This window comes from Amblyomma americanum, chromosome 11 (genome assembly GCF_052857255.1).
Source record: "Amblyomma americanum isolate KBUSLIRL-KWMA chromosome 11, ASM5285725v1, whole genome shotgun sequence".
NCBI classification, from domain to species: Eukaryota; Metazoa; Arthropoda; class Arachnida; order Ixodida; family Ixodidae; genus Amblyomma; species Amblyomma americanum.
In genome coordinates this window covers 65,023,170-65,040,266 of record NC_135507.1, presented here as the reverse complement: position 1 = coordinate 65,040,266, position 17,097 = coordinate 65,023,170, and the positions used below count along the sequence as shown (strand labels likewise).

The window sequence follows — 17,097 nt, the reverse complement described above, 5'->3', positions numbered from 1 at the left end:
GTCATTTGTCATCAAGGGTGTGCAAATCGCAAGCAAAGGTATAACCTACGCACAATGGGAGAAACATAACTTTTCATCGTTCACTGGACGGCCACTGAGGCTCTCAAGAAATGCGCTCTGCAAGTTGCTCAGCAGGCCTACTAACAATGGCAAGCAGCAGTGGTAAAGATCCACCTGGTCACAACCATAAGGCCACAAAGAGAAATCTATGCAGTTTTCTGAAATCATGATAATTTAAAAAAATATTCGCCTCGGTGTGAAGCAAAGTTCTTTTGTGGACAAAGCTCTGAGAGTGTACACATGAAAGGCATCAGTAATTATTGCCTCATTTAAAGCCTACTCCACCTTGGAGGGTTGCCCCGAACACATCACACTGAATGGTGCAACGGTTCTGGTAACCTCTAAATTGCAAACCAACCCCTTTCAGAGCAACAGTTGCGTGTCCCTTTTTTACTTTTAATTTCTGCGTACGTATTTAATTACATTTTTCGTAGTTGCTGTTTCGGTCCCTGAGTCCCAGTCTGGGTTACTTTGTGTATGTTGCTAATAGATTCAGGCATTGTGCTTTCTACTATGGCAAACTCAGTGCAATTCAAGTGTTTTGCATTTTCCTTTGCCCCAACCTACTCTAATGCTCAGCAGGGAAATACATAGGTATTTGAATAAATAAATAAAGTGAAGGGCCCAAAAGTAGCTTTGCCCAGGTGGTGCCAGGTGGGCTTTGAAAGGCGTGGGCAGAGGACATGCGGTGCCGACCTTCATGAAGCGGATGGCCTCCGATACGTCCTTTGCATCGGCCAGCGTCAGGTAGTGGATCTCATGGGGCAGCCGCCGCTGGTCCAGGATCTCCAGGGTGCCCGCCTTGTACCGGATGGCCTGAAGCATGGCTGGTCAGTGGCAACTCCGACCCCGCTGCTGCAAGGATGGTTGCCACGCCAAAACCTCTATTTCGTCCAACACAAAGGCCCTGTAGCGATCCTTTCAACTAAGAGCCCACTTGGCTAGTTCCAGCTCAAGAGGTTCAGTGGTGTCAAAAACGTCTGTACCTCAACAATATCGCCATCCTGACCACTAGTGCCCACTGGAATCACACAGTCTTTTGCCACTGAATGAACAAGATGCTTTCAACTGCGACTTAATGCACCAACAAAAAGCAGTGGATGACAACAAACACCACAAAACCTACACACTGTGACCTTCTCGAACAATTACCTTAGATCTAATTTTTATTTAAAAAATTGGAGGGAACACTTAAGATCTGCATTAAGGGTATGACGAGGTAACGTAATGAGTTAATTCCCATACATGCACAAGGTCATTCTCTCCGTTACATTACTAGAACCCTGGGAGTCCTGAATACTCTCCTGACGCGAAGCTGCGGGGGTTAGGTGATGTGCCCTGCGGTGACAGGTGCTCCCAGCAGTGGGCCTCCTGCGACCCAGGTTGCTCTTCCCGAGCGGCCAATCATTAATGTAACTTCCACCTGCCAAGGTGGGCGGTTTGCTCACTATCCCATGGGCAGGTTGTGATCATGCTGCAAGGTCACGTGACCTAGGTTGTCCACCTGCCTCCTAGAATAGTTACTTTCTGGGCGCCACCTACCAGAGTCATGCTCGTGATTTTTCGCTATGTCTGCTACTGTCTCCAAATGAAACAATGAACAAGCCTTCAGAATGTTACCTCCGCTTTTGTACCATTCAGCCAACTAAACTCAACTGTCACCAATTCTGAAGCACAAAGAACCTGTTGGAAAATCACACCCTAAATCCTAATGCAACATATACATTACTAAGCAGCCAAGACATACCATATCAGTACCAGTACGCAAAACAAGGCAATAAATAACATGTCCAATTGTAACGAGTAGTATGAACAAGGAATCGACATATTCGTGTAGAAAAAAAGCCGAGGGCTGCCGCATCCTCTACAGAAGTAGTATTTCTTGGGTCGCAACTGCCTGGCTCTCAAATTCCTGCACTGCTAACTTTGCCTGCGCAAAAAGTTGTAATGATTTCTAATGCTAAATCAATAAAAAAAGTAAGTACAGAACACAAGTAAAACAACTTTTGCTAGATATAGCATTGTGTTGACCTGTGTTGGGTTCTATGACAAATAGGAAAATAACGTCATTTCGCCCTAACCACAGGTTAACGTGTTTGCCTGTTGTGTTAAACTGAGTACACTTTTTACATTTCCTTCTTTTAAAGACCGAGAGATACAGGACAAATCAACACGATCATTTTCATAAAATGGCAACGTTAGATGAACAGAGATGCATTCACTGTGAAATGGAGTAAACTGTTTCTTTCCTTATTGCTTCAAGTTTTCTGCACGATAACTAACCACATTCTGTGGACAAAACACATAGATACTGTTGTAGCAAGCTCCTTCCGTAAGCTGTTTTTCTTGAAGCCCTCACTAAAATCTTCCACGCCAAGTGTTAGCCTTTTAGTGTACAATTCCCTTATCCACTCACTGTTGGAATATGCCGTAATTATCTGGGACACTTTTACCTTAACCAACATTAATAAACTAGAACGAATACAGCATAAGGTAGTTAGCTTTTGTTTACAATTTATACAGCAGTCCATCTGTCAGCCAGCTCCTGAAACAAAGTGGATTATCCCCAGTGGCTGCGCAATCGTGCCTGCCGATTAAAGTTTCTTTTTCAGCTAGTGAATGGTCCATTATAAAATTAATACTTCCCAATTTTTTGCTTCTTCCTCAGGTTACAATACGAGACAAAGGCACGTTTTCACAATAACCCCTTTGAACGCACGAAACAACTGATTTGAAATATTCTTTTTTCCGAGACAATTACAGACTGAATTAACCTAAATAACGAGATTATTACCCAGAATTCTTTAGCGATGTTTGAAAAATGCCTACAAATGTTATGAATTTCAGTGTTTCTACGCTTTTATATTTGATGTATAGTTACCCTGCTATGATTTTGTACTAGATCGCAGTATCTACAAATAAATTAAATTAAAAAAACATGCTTTACCATGAGCTCATTGCCGCATGTTTCATGGGGACTTATCTTACTTTGTCAGTTTGAAGTTATGTGCAAGGTGTGTGTCCTATGTGAAGGTGGCATAGAATCAATTCCTTGATACATTCCTGGTGCCTACAAGATTTCTATTCCCCATAACATGGCTTTTACTAGTTTGTTATTCACTTTGCTATCCAATAGAGGCTGCCATTTTTTCCTTAGTTTACACTGTACCAGCATCATGCAATCGTTATAAGGCATGTTTACTTCCCTAATTGCCTTGTTGTGAGCTGAACAACACACCAGACTACTCCCTCGTCACCTCCATTTCGAACATGATCTGGACACACAGCAGAATTTTATTTACTTCAGCTGTTGTTATATTGTGTACAATGTCCCCAAGTAGCGGCACTGTGACAGCAGTCTAGAGTAAAGAGCTGCGAGTACGCTTAGGCAGCCTGTGTAAATAAGTTTGTTAAGTTTTCATTTATTATTTTTTTCCAATGCTAACAGAGACAGCGTAACATTGAGCAGTGAAGATGGATGCACACTGGATGCTGGATAAAGCGTAGCATTTTTTATATTGCAATGATGGGTGCTGAACTGCCTATTAACTACTGCAATTTTGTTTTCCCTAATATGCCAAATTATCAGAAGAATGGTCTGCCTAGTATGGGAGAGCTGTGTGACTAACACACAACATTGCTCTCTTCCGCTCCTTTGTTATTGAAACAAAAACTTTCACAATGCTAGGTAAACCAGTCTTTGGGTAGGCAGCACAACAATCTTCAACCACCTTCAGCCCAACCAAGGATTCCTTAAGCCACACTTCAGGTGTCCACCCAGGTGTGAGACAGATGCTGCAGCCATTTCCTTTCCTCAAAAATCAATTTCCTCTTTATTTCTTTCTTCTTTCAACCCCTCCTTTATGTGGGTGTCCACGGAGATATTTGTGAGGCAGTAACTGTGCCATTTGCTTTCCTCAAAAACCAAACAAAACAAGTAAGCCACCCCTGTTAATTGGCCCAACTTGTAGAGGCCTGCATTTTCACATTCACATAAGGAAAGGTACACAACTGGCTCCCTGGGTCAGTGTACACCTGAACCTCCCCTTCATGTACCTGTGGTGTTGGTGTCCAACTGCAAAAACCTGCTTTAATTTCGTTCCACATGCTGGATAGACAGCTGGATTAGCTGAACTAATCCACATTTATCAGGAGCGTGTAGCGGAGCTGCCATGGACAGGCCTCGGACGCTTGCTAAGCATTTTTGTTTTTGGCTGAATTCCAGGGTTAGCGAAGTTAAGCCACTGCCAATTTTTGAAAATGTTTACTTATTTATTTATCACAATACCCACAACTCCATTATCTGGCATTACAGCGGGGCGTAGGTGGTGGTGGTGGGGGCAGATGAAAAAGAGAAAAAGAAAGGATATACATACAGGTGGCGAGAAAAAAGAAATAACAGTGTGATAAAAACAACATAGAGTCATTACACATAAAATAATATCAAAGCAAGGAAGAAAATTAATCATTTGATGATATGGCAAGGCATACTAGACGTGATGATTCAGGTCTCCATGCATTGTGAAAATGAATGCCTTTTCCTTTTGGTTTGCTTGTTAACCATGTGATCCGCTAACAAAATCAAATACTGCGCAATGTACTAGGAGGCTAGGTCTTATTGGGCATTCACTAAGCACCTTTTGCCTCGTCGGCCATCGCAGTATGGCCTAAACTCCCTGTGACTGTTTCTCTTGTTGCACACGCCTCTGTCAAAATGCAGCAAACAAAGAGTTATAAACAGAAATGCAGAGGCCTGTAGACACCACTTCGTGTGGGCCATTTCTCAACACTCCTTGTAACTTCCTAAATATATGACTATTAACTTAGCCATTAATATAGGGCTTAATATGCGAATCGGTTACATTTAAAGAATGGAGAGAAAACAACTAAACATATTACACCGCTCTAGTGTCTCTTCAGTCACTTGGCAAAGAGCAACAGCTCCATATGTTGCAGCGTTTTGACAGCTGTCCCTCATGCCTTGGTGCCATGCTCTAATCATGTTCCTATATTCAGTCATTAATGCAGCGCCATGCTTGCTGGAGGTATTCACAAGAAAGATGCTCAATGTGCGTCTTTTCCCGTACTGTCCAGTGTTCTTGCACTGCCCATCTAAATTTTCCCTGCACTGTGCAAAGGTTAGTGCAGTGTCTACATGTGTCTACCCAACTGTACACTGGCAAAAGTTGCAAGGAGATAAAACACGTGGCATATGCCTAAAAATGCCACATCGCAGACCATTTCATTGCAGTATTCTGGAACTATATGGTGCCTCATAAAAAACGATGACGATGAAGGTTGATGGAGTTTATTAGCGCAAAGGCAACTAAGACGAAAGAGCACCAGAAACTGACATGGGATGAGCTCAAGATGATGCAGCATTTTATGGTAAGCATTGGGAATTATGCAATCATAAGTGACAGTGATAAAATGTTAAAAGCAGTTGTACAACGCCTGCAAAACGAATTACATAAAAATGTGTATGTTGCTCTTTCTTAAGCTGTGCTTAGGTATGCCAATGTAATCACTGAACGGGTGCAAGAAATTTTAGGGCAAAGTGCACTGCTTACAAACTTCAGATGCTCTCTAATCACTCTCATCTCCACCACAGTCAAAGAGGGTATGCTTAATGGTGTCGTTACATCCACGCTTATCATATGCAGGGTGGGGCTCTGACACGAGTAGATATGACAAGTGCGTCCAGTATATATGGCCTATCCTCAATTCTGTCAAGCACACTTCAACAGAGCAATTATTTAAACCGTTCACTCCAGGAGCCTACATGAGGCCTCACGTTTTTGACAGATCTGAGTTATTCCATGTTTAATGCAGTGCTTGTAGTTTGGTTTGGTTTATGGGGGTTTAACGTCCCAAAGCGACTCAGGCTATGAGAGACGCCGTAGTGAAGGGCTCCGGAAATTTCGACCACCTGGGATTCTCAACGTGCACTGACATCGCACAGCACACGGGCCTCTAGAATTTCGCCTCCATAGAAATTCGACTGCCGCGGCCGCAGTGCTTGTGCTGTTGGCAGGGAATTTGGCTAACATGTATAAGTCCCCTATCTTCGGATGCAGATGCTGCTACCTTGTCAGATTCTTTATGTCCATAAAAATCAACAGTGGCTATGAAGACCCAACAGAATGTTATCAGGCGACCCCTGTTTAAAGATTCTGTGATATGCTGCGACTATGCATTGAAAGTGACATTCAAATTTCTGTATGCACTAAAAAAAACTGAGCGACACTAAACGAGTCCATATATACAACAGATTTAGTTACTCTGTTTTCTACCATCTATTTTAAAGTCATGAGAGCTGCGAGTGCTTCAGCAGATGAGATGATGGTGATGGATTTTTGTGGCGCAAGGACATCTATGGCCAAAGAGCGTCATGGCACAACGTATCTCCGATTACTCAAGGTGGGGTCAAAGACCGTTTTACCAAGCACTTCACCCCTGGTGAGCCAAGCACCAGGCCAGGGGTAAGCTTGTACGCACTATGTCACCGGTGGGTACCTGGCGGCACTGGGGATCGAACCCCGCACCTCCCGCATGCGAGGCGGATGCTCATCCACTTGGCAACTGCAGCGGGGCTAGCAGCGGAGATAGCTCTGTCCTCGTTCATGATTTGCTAGCGGAAAACACTTTAAAACAATTACATGTGTAACAAAGTCTGTGCACTTTGACCCATCAAATTATGACTCTTCACAACTGCATATTCACAGAACGGACAAAAAGTGTTATTGAATAGCCTGCAGTGGGGTGTTCCTCTTGCGAATAGTCAGAGACGACTTTTCACATTCAACAGGTTGTGTTAACCACAGAGCTAGTGTGTCGTTCATGCAGCTTGTTATAAGCAGTCATATGTAAAGGGGCAAATTAATTTCATCTGCTAGTGTACTCCAGTCGATGAGAAAATAAGGCTATTGGCAAGATAACTTGCTGGCATACAGCCTCGATGATGAGATACCCATCACTGATGGGTATGTTCGCTGCTTGGCTGAACTCCACAGTGGAACCTATGAGCTCTGAATTGAACTAGTTCTGAAGGTGCCAGTAGACAAACAAAGGCCCACATGATAAGCCAGACCACATGCATAGCCTATTCTTGACACGTTGGAGTTTCAGCAAGCATTCTGTAGCAGTGCCCCAGGAGGAGTGCAACAGGGTTTTTAAAATGTTCATGGTTCATTTTAATGCAAGCTCATCGAGAAAAAAATGTGTCGTCGGAGCTAAATTCCCTGATTTGCAGGAGGGAGGCAATGTCACCGGACCGTATCATCCCCACTGGCTGGAGAGAAGTGACATCACCAGACCAAAAGTGACATCACTCCCAGTAAAGGCATCAACAGCTTCTAAAGCTGTCTTATTGCCAACGGGCATTGGAATCAGGTGTCCCTGTGATTCTCCCTTTACGTATTTGATGTGCGATAAAAAAATAAGCTCCTTGTATAAAACAACACCCGAGAATTTTTGTTCGCTCTTTACCACTGATTCTTGCCTCTCAAAAGAAGGCCAAAGTACAATGCCTTGTTTCCATGAGAAAAGTATGCAGGCTGTCTTTGCAGCATTAAATTTAAAACCATTTTCATCAGCCCATTTTGCAAGCAGTCCAATTGACACTTGTCTTTCACATGTAGCTAAACCACAAGACTGAACCCTGACCTGAAAATTATCCACGTATACGTGACCAGTATGAGGTCACGCGAGGAACACATCATTAAGATAAAAAATCTAGAGTTGAGTAGGGCACCCACGGGGGGATGCTGTTCTCTCACACAAAAACAGAGCATGGAAATGCCCAGTGAGACAGATAACTTCACGAAACATTTAACGTATTCCCACCTATGCCGTAGGACAACTGGACTCTCAGGATACCATAGTGCCAAGCTGTATCATACACTTTCTCATGAAAAAAAGGCAATGGAAAGCAGACTAGCTTAGCTTAAGTATAAAAGCACCTCTGAAGATGTGCCACACTGAGAAAAAGTCGTCCTATATTAATTCTTTGGTAGTGATGCCAGCCACCCATTATCTGGCCACACTAAGCAACGCAGCATGGAATAAGTGTTCTTATACCAGCCATATGCCAACACAACCAAATATGGAGCAACCAAGGTTGGCTGCCTCACATAAGGTTAACCATTAGCCACCAGGAGAGAAGAAAAAACAAGTAGAGGAGGAGACAGAAAACATGTGAGAGAAAATAGTATAGTGAACGATCGGAAAGGAGTATAGAAAAGGGTGACTGGAGAAAACAAGACGCCTGCAAACAATGTTTGCTCATCTACACCACAACAATGATGCTACTGATACCAAGTGGACGAGTGATTACCAAAGGAAGGAAAGCAAGGTTGACATCAGAAGATCAGGTGGAAGGATGATCGACGTAACGAAATTTGCCGAGATAGAGGCAGCTGCAGATATGACATGACGGGTAATTGAAGACCACCATGGGGGTGAGACTGATGACGATGGCCACGACAATGGCAGAACCATAATCTCGTGTTTACAGTTCTCAAGCACACAGAACTGGGTGGCGTAAAATGCAAACAACTACATGGCTCAAATTTATGACTGGAAACATACAAGCGTGTCATTACTCCTCATTCCTTCTTTTTTTTAGCACTCCTCAGTTTCAAGCTGCTAAGCACTTATCATGCATTGCCCCAGCTAAGTCCAAAACTCACTCCCCCAACAAGAATAACAGGTTTGTGGAAAGGGTAGCGACCAACCCACTATTTATAAGGTTGCCAAATGTCTCGACTTTCCTCTTCCCTTCAAACCCTCCTCAACCCAACCCATTTCAGCGTTGAAAAATGTTTTATATAATCACTGACTTTTTATAAGCCACTTTATTTTACTTTGCAATCAGCATTTTATCCCACCCACGATTCCTCGTTGGTGTGGGCACTGACCTCCTCCTGTCTTACTTGGATATCACTCTACAGCATGTCTGTCCCGACTTCCGTATGGTGCTTTAAGTCCCAACCTGTACTTGTCGGCACAAGCATTTATTTATTTATTCATTTAAAATACTGCAGGCCAATGCTTGGCCCAAGCAGGAAGGAATTCACATTGTTATACAATAAAAAAGAATAAAGATATACAATATTAGCAGCAAACGCATACAAAACATACATAAAAACACAATTAGCAGGTAGATAGACATTGTAAAGTATCAGTAAAATTTTGTGAGGATAAAACAGATGTTGGTAACAAATTCCAATCTTGCACTGTTCTAGGGAAAAAACTATTTAGAACTGTTAGTTTTGGCAAAAATGGGAGAAAGTGAATGCTCATGAACATTACGAGTCATTCTCACTAGAGGACGCTTAATGCACTCTGGAAGCTTGAGTTTATTTTGTACTGTTAAGCTATTACAGAGGAATGTCAATTGAGTGCTTTCTGCAGGTTTGCAGTGTTTGCTGCTGCTGAAACTGCCCAGACTACCAAGCACTCATACCGAACTGCATATGTACATAATGCAGACATCAAACAGCAACGCTTGCTATGGAAAAGGTATTTCCCTAGTACAAAAAGCTTATGGACGGATACGCATGGGATTTGTTATGGCATAAATGCATGTCAAGCTAATCTCGTGCACTTAACAACAGGATGAAGAATGGGGGTGGGTGGAGCCTCAAGCAGGCAATTTTTCAAAAGCATGAAGCAGTCAAGCAAAGTACGATTAAAAGGGCCACAGGAATGAACAACTGGTACACATAAAGGCAATGTACAAAACAAATAAATGTAAACAGCCAAGCAGACAGCAAGATATTGCTTAAAACAGCATACGTAAATGAATTTCATAGTCTGGTTTTTCTTTTTAAGCATGCGTCACGTCCCCCCCCCCCTCCCCCCCCCCCACTCCGCCGCTGTCACAACTTGTTGTGTTAGGAAGTTGGTAACCCTGCCCCTGCCCAGAAGAGCTGTTGGCCGACTTCCGATACATACCCCAATATAACTTTATTGACTCAGACAGATGCTTTGGAATGCCTTTATGTAGCCTCTATGTATGCAGGTACTATGCGGATATTAACACAATTTTAAAAAAGCCTATTTGTATTTTTTTTTTACTGCAGCATTAATTTGCCAGAGCACGTAATATAGAAAAAAAACTTTCCAACATTTTTTAATAGTTGCGTAGTTATTTTTACTTGTTTTAGATGGTACACTTCTAACCGTTTTCTCATGTACGCATGGTGTACTTTTTGGTATTCATATTTTTCTTTCATTTCCTAAGCAAAAACTAGAAGCAAGTCTCATAATGCTATCTCTGGGTTTTCCACAAGCTTCTTTGTGCCTCTTTGGACTGCTAATCAGCTGGTGCGTTATTACGTTCACCTCTCTTGCCCTGCGCACTCTCCTCCTATTTATATTTTTAGCAAGGAATCTGAAAGCATTGTATGTGTATCGTTGGCACTTTTGTTGGGTCATTCTGTGACCAGCAGTATTTGCAAAAATTAAATAAGCAATGGCCACTGAATTTGTTGTCGCTTGCCCTTACTGCTCTGTCTACGCATCTTGTCTCTATATACCCTGTAGTAATAAATAGCGAAATAATTTTCCCGCGACTCTGTGAGTAAATTTGTAAATTGGGAGGTTTAATGTATCACAGTGGCACATGGGCTGTGAGGGATGCCAGAGAGGAGGGCTCTGGATTAATTTAGACCACTCGAGGTTCTTTAATGTGCACTGACATCGCTCAGCCCGCGGGAATTTCTGTATTTAGTCTTCACTGAAATGCGGTCGCTCTGACTGACACCGAACCTGCAAGCTTGGGCCAGACTCTGTGAGTGCAAGGGGATAGTGACTTCTGTTAATTTTCTTGCCTCTATCATGCTGGAAAATCATGAACATCAGATTGTCAATCTCCACTTTAAACAATTTGGACCTAAAGTGACTGCCCCATACTAAGTTTCAGCATTGAAGCCCTGAAATCTAAGGTGGTGGCAAGTTTGGTTTGAACAGTTCAAAGCTGCATGCAAGCCACGAGAGGCACAACAGCAGAGGGCTTCAGTTTAATTTAGAGCACCCATGGTGCTCTAAATTAAGCTCGTCCAGTAAATGCCTTCATTAAATACGTTCATTAAACGCGTTCAGTGTGCACTGACATGACATCAGTACCTTCAGCATGAGCGCTATTGCAGGCAAGATAAAAACTGTATAACCATGCATCACAACCAGCTCACCATTTCGCCTTACTTTTTGACAGTGGCGTCACAGATACACCCTCATATGCAATAGAGCCAGCCAATGGAACTCTTTAACCAACTCTATGTTCAAAAGCACATTAATTCCAGGAAGGGTGATCAAAAATGGTCAAAACCACGATGATCGCTCGGGACCCTTGAATTACACTATGCGGTACTCATTTGAAAGGCAGAAAACACACTGATAAGAAGAACAGATGCAGTAACGTACTCATGGTAAGTAGAAATATTGGCATATGTAATCAAGCATTGATCTTGTTCTTCGTGTATTCCTTGGTCATGAATTACCACCAACCGAGCCGGCTTTCTGTACTTGTGGACTTGTGCTCTCTTGTTAACAAGCATGTATACCAGTGTAGAAGAGTAAGGAATGGACTCAAGTACCACAAGCAGCACCACACACCTCACTTGCACTGCTCTGCTTTGAAATTAACCCTTCCTCAAGGCCGACCCTATAGTCTGTTGTCTGCGCTTCCCAGAATTCTAGACAGACGACAGCGGCGCACAACCGCACGCTTGGCAATGAGCACGCTAATATAGCTTTACAGACTATTCATGAAAGTTGTAGCTAAATAATAGTTAGTGGCCTCCGCGTACAGACGCAACCAACTGAGCACTACTCAGTCAAGGAGGTCATATATAACCTCCCAGTAATGAGCCCACAAAAGCAACTTAGCGTACCCGCGCTGCATATAATATGAGCGCGAGGACATACCGACCAGACGAGAGAGATTCTTCTGTACTGTACTACGAGAAATGCTTTCTGTACTCGTGGACTTGTGCTATCTTGCTAACAAGCATGTATACCAGTGTAGAAGAGTAAGCAATGGACTCAAGTACCACATGCAGCACCACAAACCTTACTTCACTGACCTGCTTTGAAACCCTTCCTCAAGACCGACCCTGTCGACTGCACTTCCCAAACTTCTACGCAGAAAACAGCGGCGCACAACCACACGCTTGGTCATTGATAGATAGATAGATAGCTAGATAGATAAGTAGATAAGTAGATAGATAGATAGATAGATAGATAGATAGATAGATAGATAGATAGATAGATAGATAGATAGACAGACAGACAGATACTTGAGGCCTTGCCCTTTGTAACGGGTGCGCACCACTAGGTTGGGCACCCGGACCAAAAACAAAAACAAAAAAAAACAAGATGATGGAAGCGCACAGGGAGAGAAAGAAAAATAAAACGCACAAAAAGGGAAAAGAAGAAAAAAAACACGCAAAGTCTAAAGTCAGGAGGGGGGGGGGGGGGTTCGCTCATCGACTTCGTTCACTTCCGACTCCGCGGTTTCGTGCTCTTAGACACAGTGCTCCACCAAAGAGTTGACGCTTGGTTCGCAGCACCCCCTCGCTCTTGGCCTTGGAGCTGTCTCCTTCGTCGTCCACTGCAGGACCGTGAAACGCGAGCGCCTGTGGGAATGTGGTGCCCTCTGTCGGCATCGGATGGAGTCTCTGGCACGACATCACCAGGTGCTCGATGGTCTCCTCCGCGTCGCCGCACGCTCGGCATATTGCTGCCTGTGCTTCTGGTGTTGCATCGAAACGACGGCGGTAAGTACATCAGTGTTCGCAGCGCTCCGGCACGGGCCTCAAACAGCAATGCGCTACCCAGGCCGTTGTCAAAAATCTTTTCGGGTCCGATGCTGTTTTTGCACTCGCGGTACACAGCCAGTGTCAGTTTTTCCGCGAGCGCCTGCAGCCATTGGCGATTCTCTTTTTCCTGGACCCGTCTCCTTGCCTCCTGTTTCCATGCCGTTGCCGATTCGGCACTTAGTAAAAGGCGCAGTAGCGCCCCTTGCGGCGAGGAGAGGCGTTTTGCCTCAGCCGCTACGCTGCCGCGCGCCTCCGTTCGCGCCACTAGATAAGTATTCTAGGGCTCCGTGCGCTGGTATGGTGGCGCCAGCAGCGACCACATCGCCAGCGCCGCCTCGTGGCACTCGCCGCGTTAACCGGACGCTCAGTCACGGCGGGTCTCTCGAAAGGGAGAGCGCGCGCGCCCTCGAGACTGGCCGTGGTGGCCCTGCGCCTTCCTCCATGCCTGATGCGTTCGCGCCAGCCCGGCCGCATAGCAGACGCGCACTGGCCGCGATGCCATTCTAAGGCAACGCCTTCTTCTCTGCGGATTTCAACGCATTGAAAGCCTTGACGCCACCACTGCTGCATTTCGTTTCAATTGCTTTCAGGTTGGGCTGATCACCGATTCCGAGCAACCATGATTGTGTTGCAGTCCCGACGGCACTGCAATATCTGGCAGCGCAGTTGAGCTTATTGAGATTAATGAAGTACCTTTACAGTTTGAGAGAGGGCCCCGCCGCGGTGGCTCAGTGGTTAGGGCGCTCGACTACTGATCCGGAGTTCCCGGGCTCGAACCCGACCGCGGCGGCTGCGTTTTTATGGAGGAAAAACGCTCTAAGGCGCCCGTGTGCTGTGCGATGTCAGTGCACGTTAAAGATCCCCAGGTGGTCGAAATTATTCCGGAGCCCTCCACTACGGCACCTCTCCCTTTCTTCTTTGACGGCCTCCTTTACCCTTCCCTTACGGCGCACTGTTCAGGTGTCCAACGATATATGAGACAGATACTGCGCCATTTCCTTTCCCCCAAAACCAATTATTATTATTACAGTTTGAGAAACAAGGCTCTGACCCAAATAATGAAATCAGCTATGTAATTTACATCCACTGTGACATCGACTATGTGAATGGTCGGCTAGAAATGCGAAAAACGCAAACTTACTACATATATATATCAGATGATAGTGCTCTACATCCTGCAGGATCGACACTTCTTTACTTTGTGTATTCCTCTCAGAGAAGCATAGCTCTAAGCATACAAAAAGACGATGTGTTTCTTGCTAAGTATCTTCCACAGGACTTTAATTTCAGGAATTTCATAAAGACACCAATTACATGAATTATTTTGGTCGTATTTCTGTTTTGGTAAATACTTAACTATAGAAAGGCCGCCGCGGTGGCTTAGTGGTTATGGAGCTTTTTTTTTTTTTTTATTCGAGAAGTGTGCCATGAGGCATAAGTTGAAAAAGGAAAGGGGGGAAGGAATGCACGGGATTGAAAGTTAAAAGAAGGAGTGAAGAACCGTTGCGCTGAGGTAGTCGCAGAGGTTGTTAATGAAGCGGTTGTCCATTGTCCACTTCACGAAGTCACTTTCGCGGTTCCACCGCAGGCCAACCTCCCTGAGGAGCCGTTTTCTGATAGCAGCCGTCGCTGGGCACGTCCACAACAAGTGCCGCACATCACATATGTCCGGTGCAGCGCCACAGTGAGGGCACCTGTCAGGTAGTGGCAGATCTTTGGCACGCCACCGATGACGGACAGATGGTGTCAGAGCCGCCCCTGCCCGAATCCGGCGCACGGATACCTCCTCCTGCCGAGTAAGACTACGGGGGAGAGGGTGCGAACACGGAGGAATTAGAGCGCGTGTTCGCTGGCGCAGAACTTCGGAATCGGAAACGTGGGACAGGAACGGATCTGGGGGAAGAGGGGAAGGTGGCGGATCGTCTAATGTATGAAGATGAGTCATAGCATCCGCTTGAATGTTATGTGGATCCTGGGCATGGCCGCGAATCCAGTGTATGCGCACAGGACATGGATACTTTGCGCAGAGCACATGAATAGATTGTGAAATCTGGAACGTTCGTCGAACAGCCTTCAGCTGTTTAAGGGCGGCGCGGGAGTCGGTGTAAATGTGAACTGTATTGAATGTTGGAACGAGCGGAAGGGAAGCAATGGCATTGTAAATGGCTTGAAGTTCCAATGCCAGGGGAGTGCACGTATCCGCAGTATACGTCGCGCGAGAGTTGAGATGCGGATGAGATGGACTATACACAGCAGTAACTCCCCTCTCTGCAGAATGAGATGCATCCGTGTATAATATGCACCCTTCAGGCAGATACGCTGCTGATACCGACGGGGAAACAGTGGGGCGATTGTCAGTGAGCTGGCAATAGGACCACGGTGGAAGTGTCTTTAAACGATGAAGTTTGAGAGACTGTTTTCGAGCTCTATTTGCCACCCGTTGGTCGATGATCTCACTGAGTGTATTAAGTTGGGCGAACTCCTGTAGCACAGGTATGGGTGTTAAACGAGGCAGATATGTTATGACTCGCATAGCCTCACGATTGATAGCTTCAAGGGAGTCCCACTGTCTGCGGGTGAGACGTTGAAATTGAGCCTGATATACTATCCGTGGCTGAAGGATAGAGCGCACAAGCTGGCGGGCCGTATGAGCACGTGCGCCACCAGAGCGCATAGCTATGCGACGAATCAGACCTAGAGTAGCGTGAGCCGATTTACGGGTGGCTGTCAGCCACGGGGTGCCAGTCCCAGATGTATGGAGGAGAAGACCAAGAATACGAACAGTTTCTACCTGAGGAATCAGAGAATTATGTACCGTAAAATTTAAAGGGGGAGCTTTCCGTAAGGCGGCTTTATTTCCAATTCGAATGAAACATGATTTAGTAGGAGAGAGTGTTAGACCCAAAGGTGGGAGGCGAGATGTCAATACATTCAGCGCGTGTTGAAGGACCGACTGATGAATAGACGCATCTGGATGACAGCACCACAAGGTGATATCATCGGCATATGCAAGCACGCGGATAGAAGGGATGGTCTCTAGGGCTCGAACCAGAGGAATTAAAGCCACATTAAATAATGTGGGGGCGAGAACGGAGCCCTGCGGCACTCCTCTATTGGAAGTGAAATTACCAAAGGGCTTTCCGTGGACACGCACGCTGAAGGTTCGATTTGCTAAAAAGGCGTGAATGGAGAGGAGGAACCGGTGAGGGAGACCAAGAGTTTGAAGGGAGGCAAGAATGGCAGAGTGAAGGATGTTATCATATGCCTTTGTTATGTCTGTAGCGATTACGGTTCGTACAAGGTGACTCTGTGGAGAGTGGTCAAGCACGTCAGCAGCCAAAGTAGCAAGGCCGTCCTCCGTTCCAATATGTGGGCGGAAACCAATTTGGGAATCTGGGTAACAATCATGGGATTCCAGCCACCATGATAAGCGTGCGGCTAGAATGTTTTCATAAAGCTTGCAGATGGTAGGGGTAAGGGAAATTGGACGAAGGGCCGAGAGAGATACTGGAGGCTGACCTGACTTGGGGATTGGAACCACAATAGAATGCTTCCAGTCTCCCGGCATGATGCCAGAAAGCCACACTTCGTTAAAAGTATCAAGTAGGGTTTCCAAAGCCCTCCCTTCCAAGTTACGGAATAAGGAGTTAGGTATGCCGTCGTGCCCGGGAGTAGTAGTAGTTTTTAAACGGTCAATGGAGGCCAGCAGCTCTGCCATGGTGAGGTCAGAAGCAATCCCATCGGGGGGCTCTGTTACCGATAAGTCAGGTGGAGACGTAGCGGTGCAGTCATGGTTTGGAAAAAATTGACGGGCCGCTTGTTGTGCAAATGTGTCCTCATCCACATTTAGCGCGAGGCGAATGCTCTCTGTGTAATCTGCAACCTGAGAAGGGCGCTCCATGGCGTGAAACACTCTCCAAAGATGTCGATTGCCCTGCGTAGAGGACAGGCGGGCACACCATGCAGCCCAGCGTTGCCTGCCTAGCCGCTTTGCATAGCGCCGCGCCCGTGCGGTAGCGCGGTGAAGAGTAGGAAGAGCCGAAGGGTCATCGGGGTGACGAGTAGCGTAAAGATCCGCCTGGCGACGAAGAGCCCACAGATTCAAGAGATGTATGTCCGGGTTTGGGTCATCTTTATTTACAGTAGTGGTAATAGTGTGAGTAGCGAGAACATCAGATAGAGTAGACAATGCTGAAGAGGGGTTGAATGTAGA

The 17,097-nt window shown here is 45.4% G+C and overlaps 1 protein-coding gene across 2 annotated transcripts in view; it reads right to left on the bottom strand.

The window, feature by feature from the left end:
• The window catches only part of LOC144111163 (methylthioribose-1-phosphate isomerase-like), a 31,943-nt gene extending 19,666 nt beyond the window's left edge, over positions 1-12,277 (bottom strand). Inside the window, exons 1-2 of one of the 2 annotated variants that reach the window (XM_077644329.1) lie at positions 12,150-12,277; positions 757-912 (exon numbers count right to left, since the gene is read on the bottom strand). In XM_077644329.1, the coding sequence (XP_077500455.1) occupies positions 757-885 (129 nt within the window). In that variant the 5' untranslated portion in view covers positions 886-912; positions 12,150-12,277. Of the gene's footprint in view, positions 1-756; positions 916-12,149 lie in introns of both variants that reach the window. The other variant, XM_077644328.1, reaches the window with a different exon arrangement.
• Between the last annotated feature and the right edge of the window lie 4,820 nt (positions 12,278-17,097).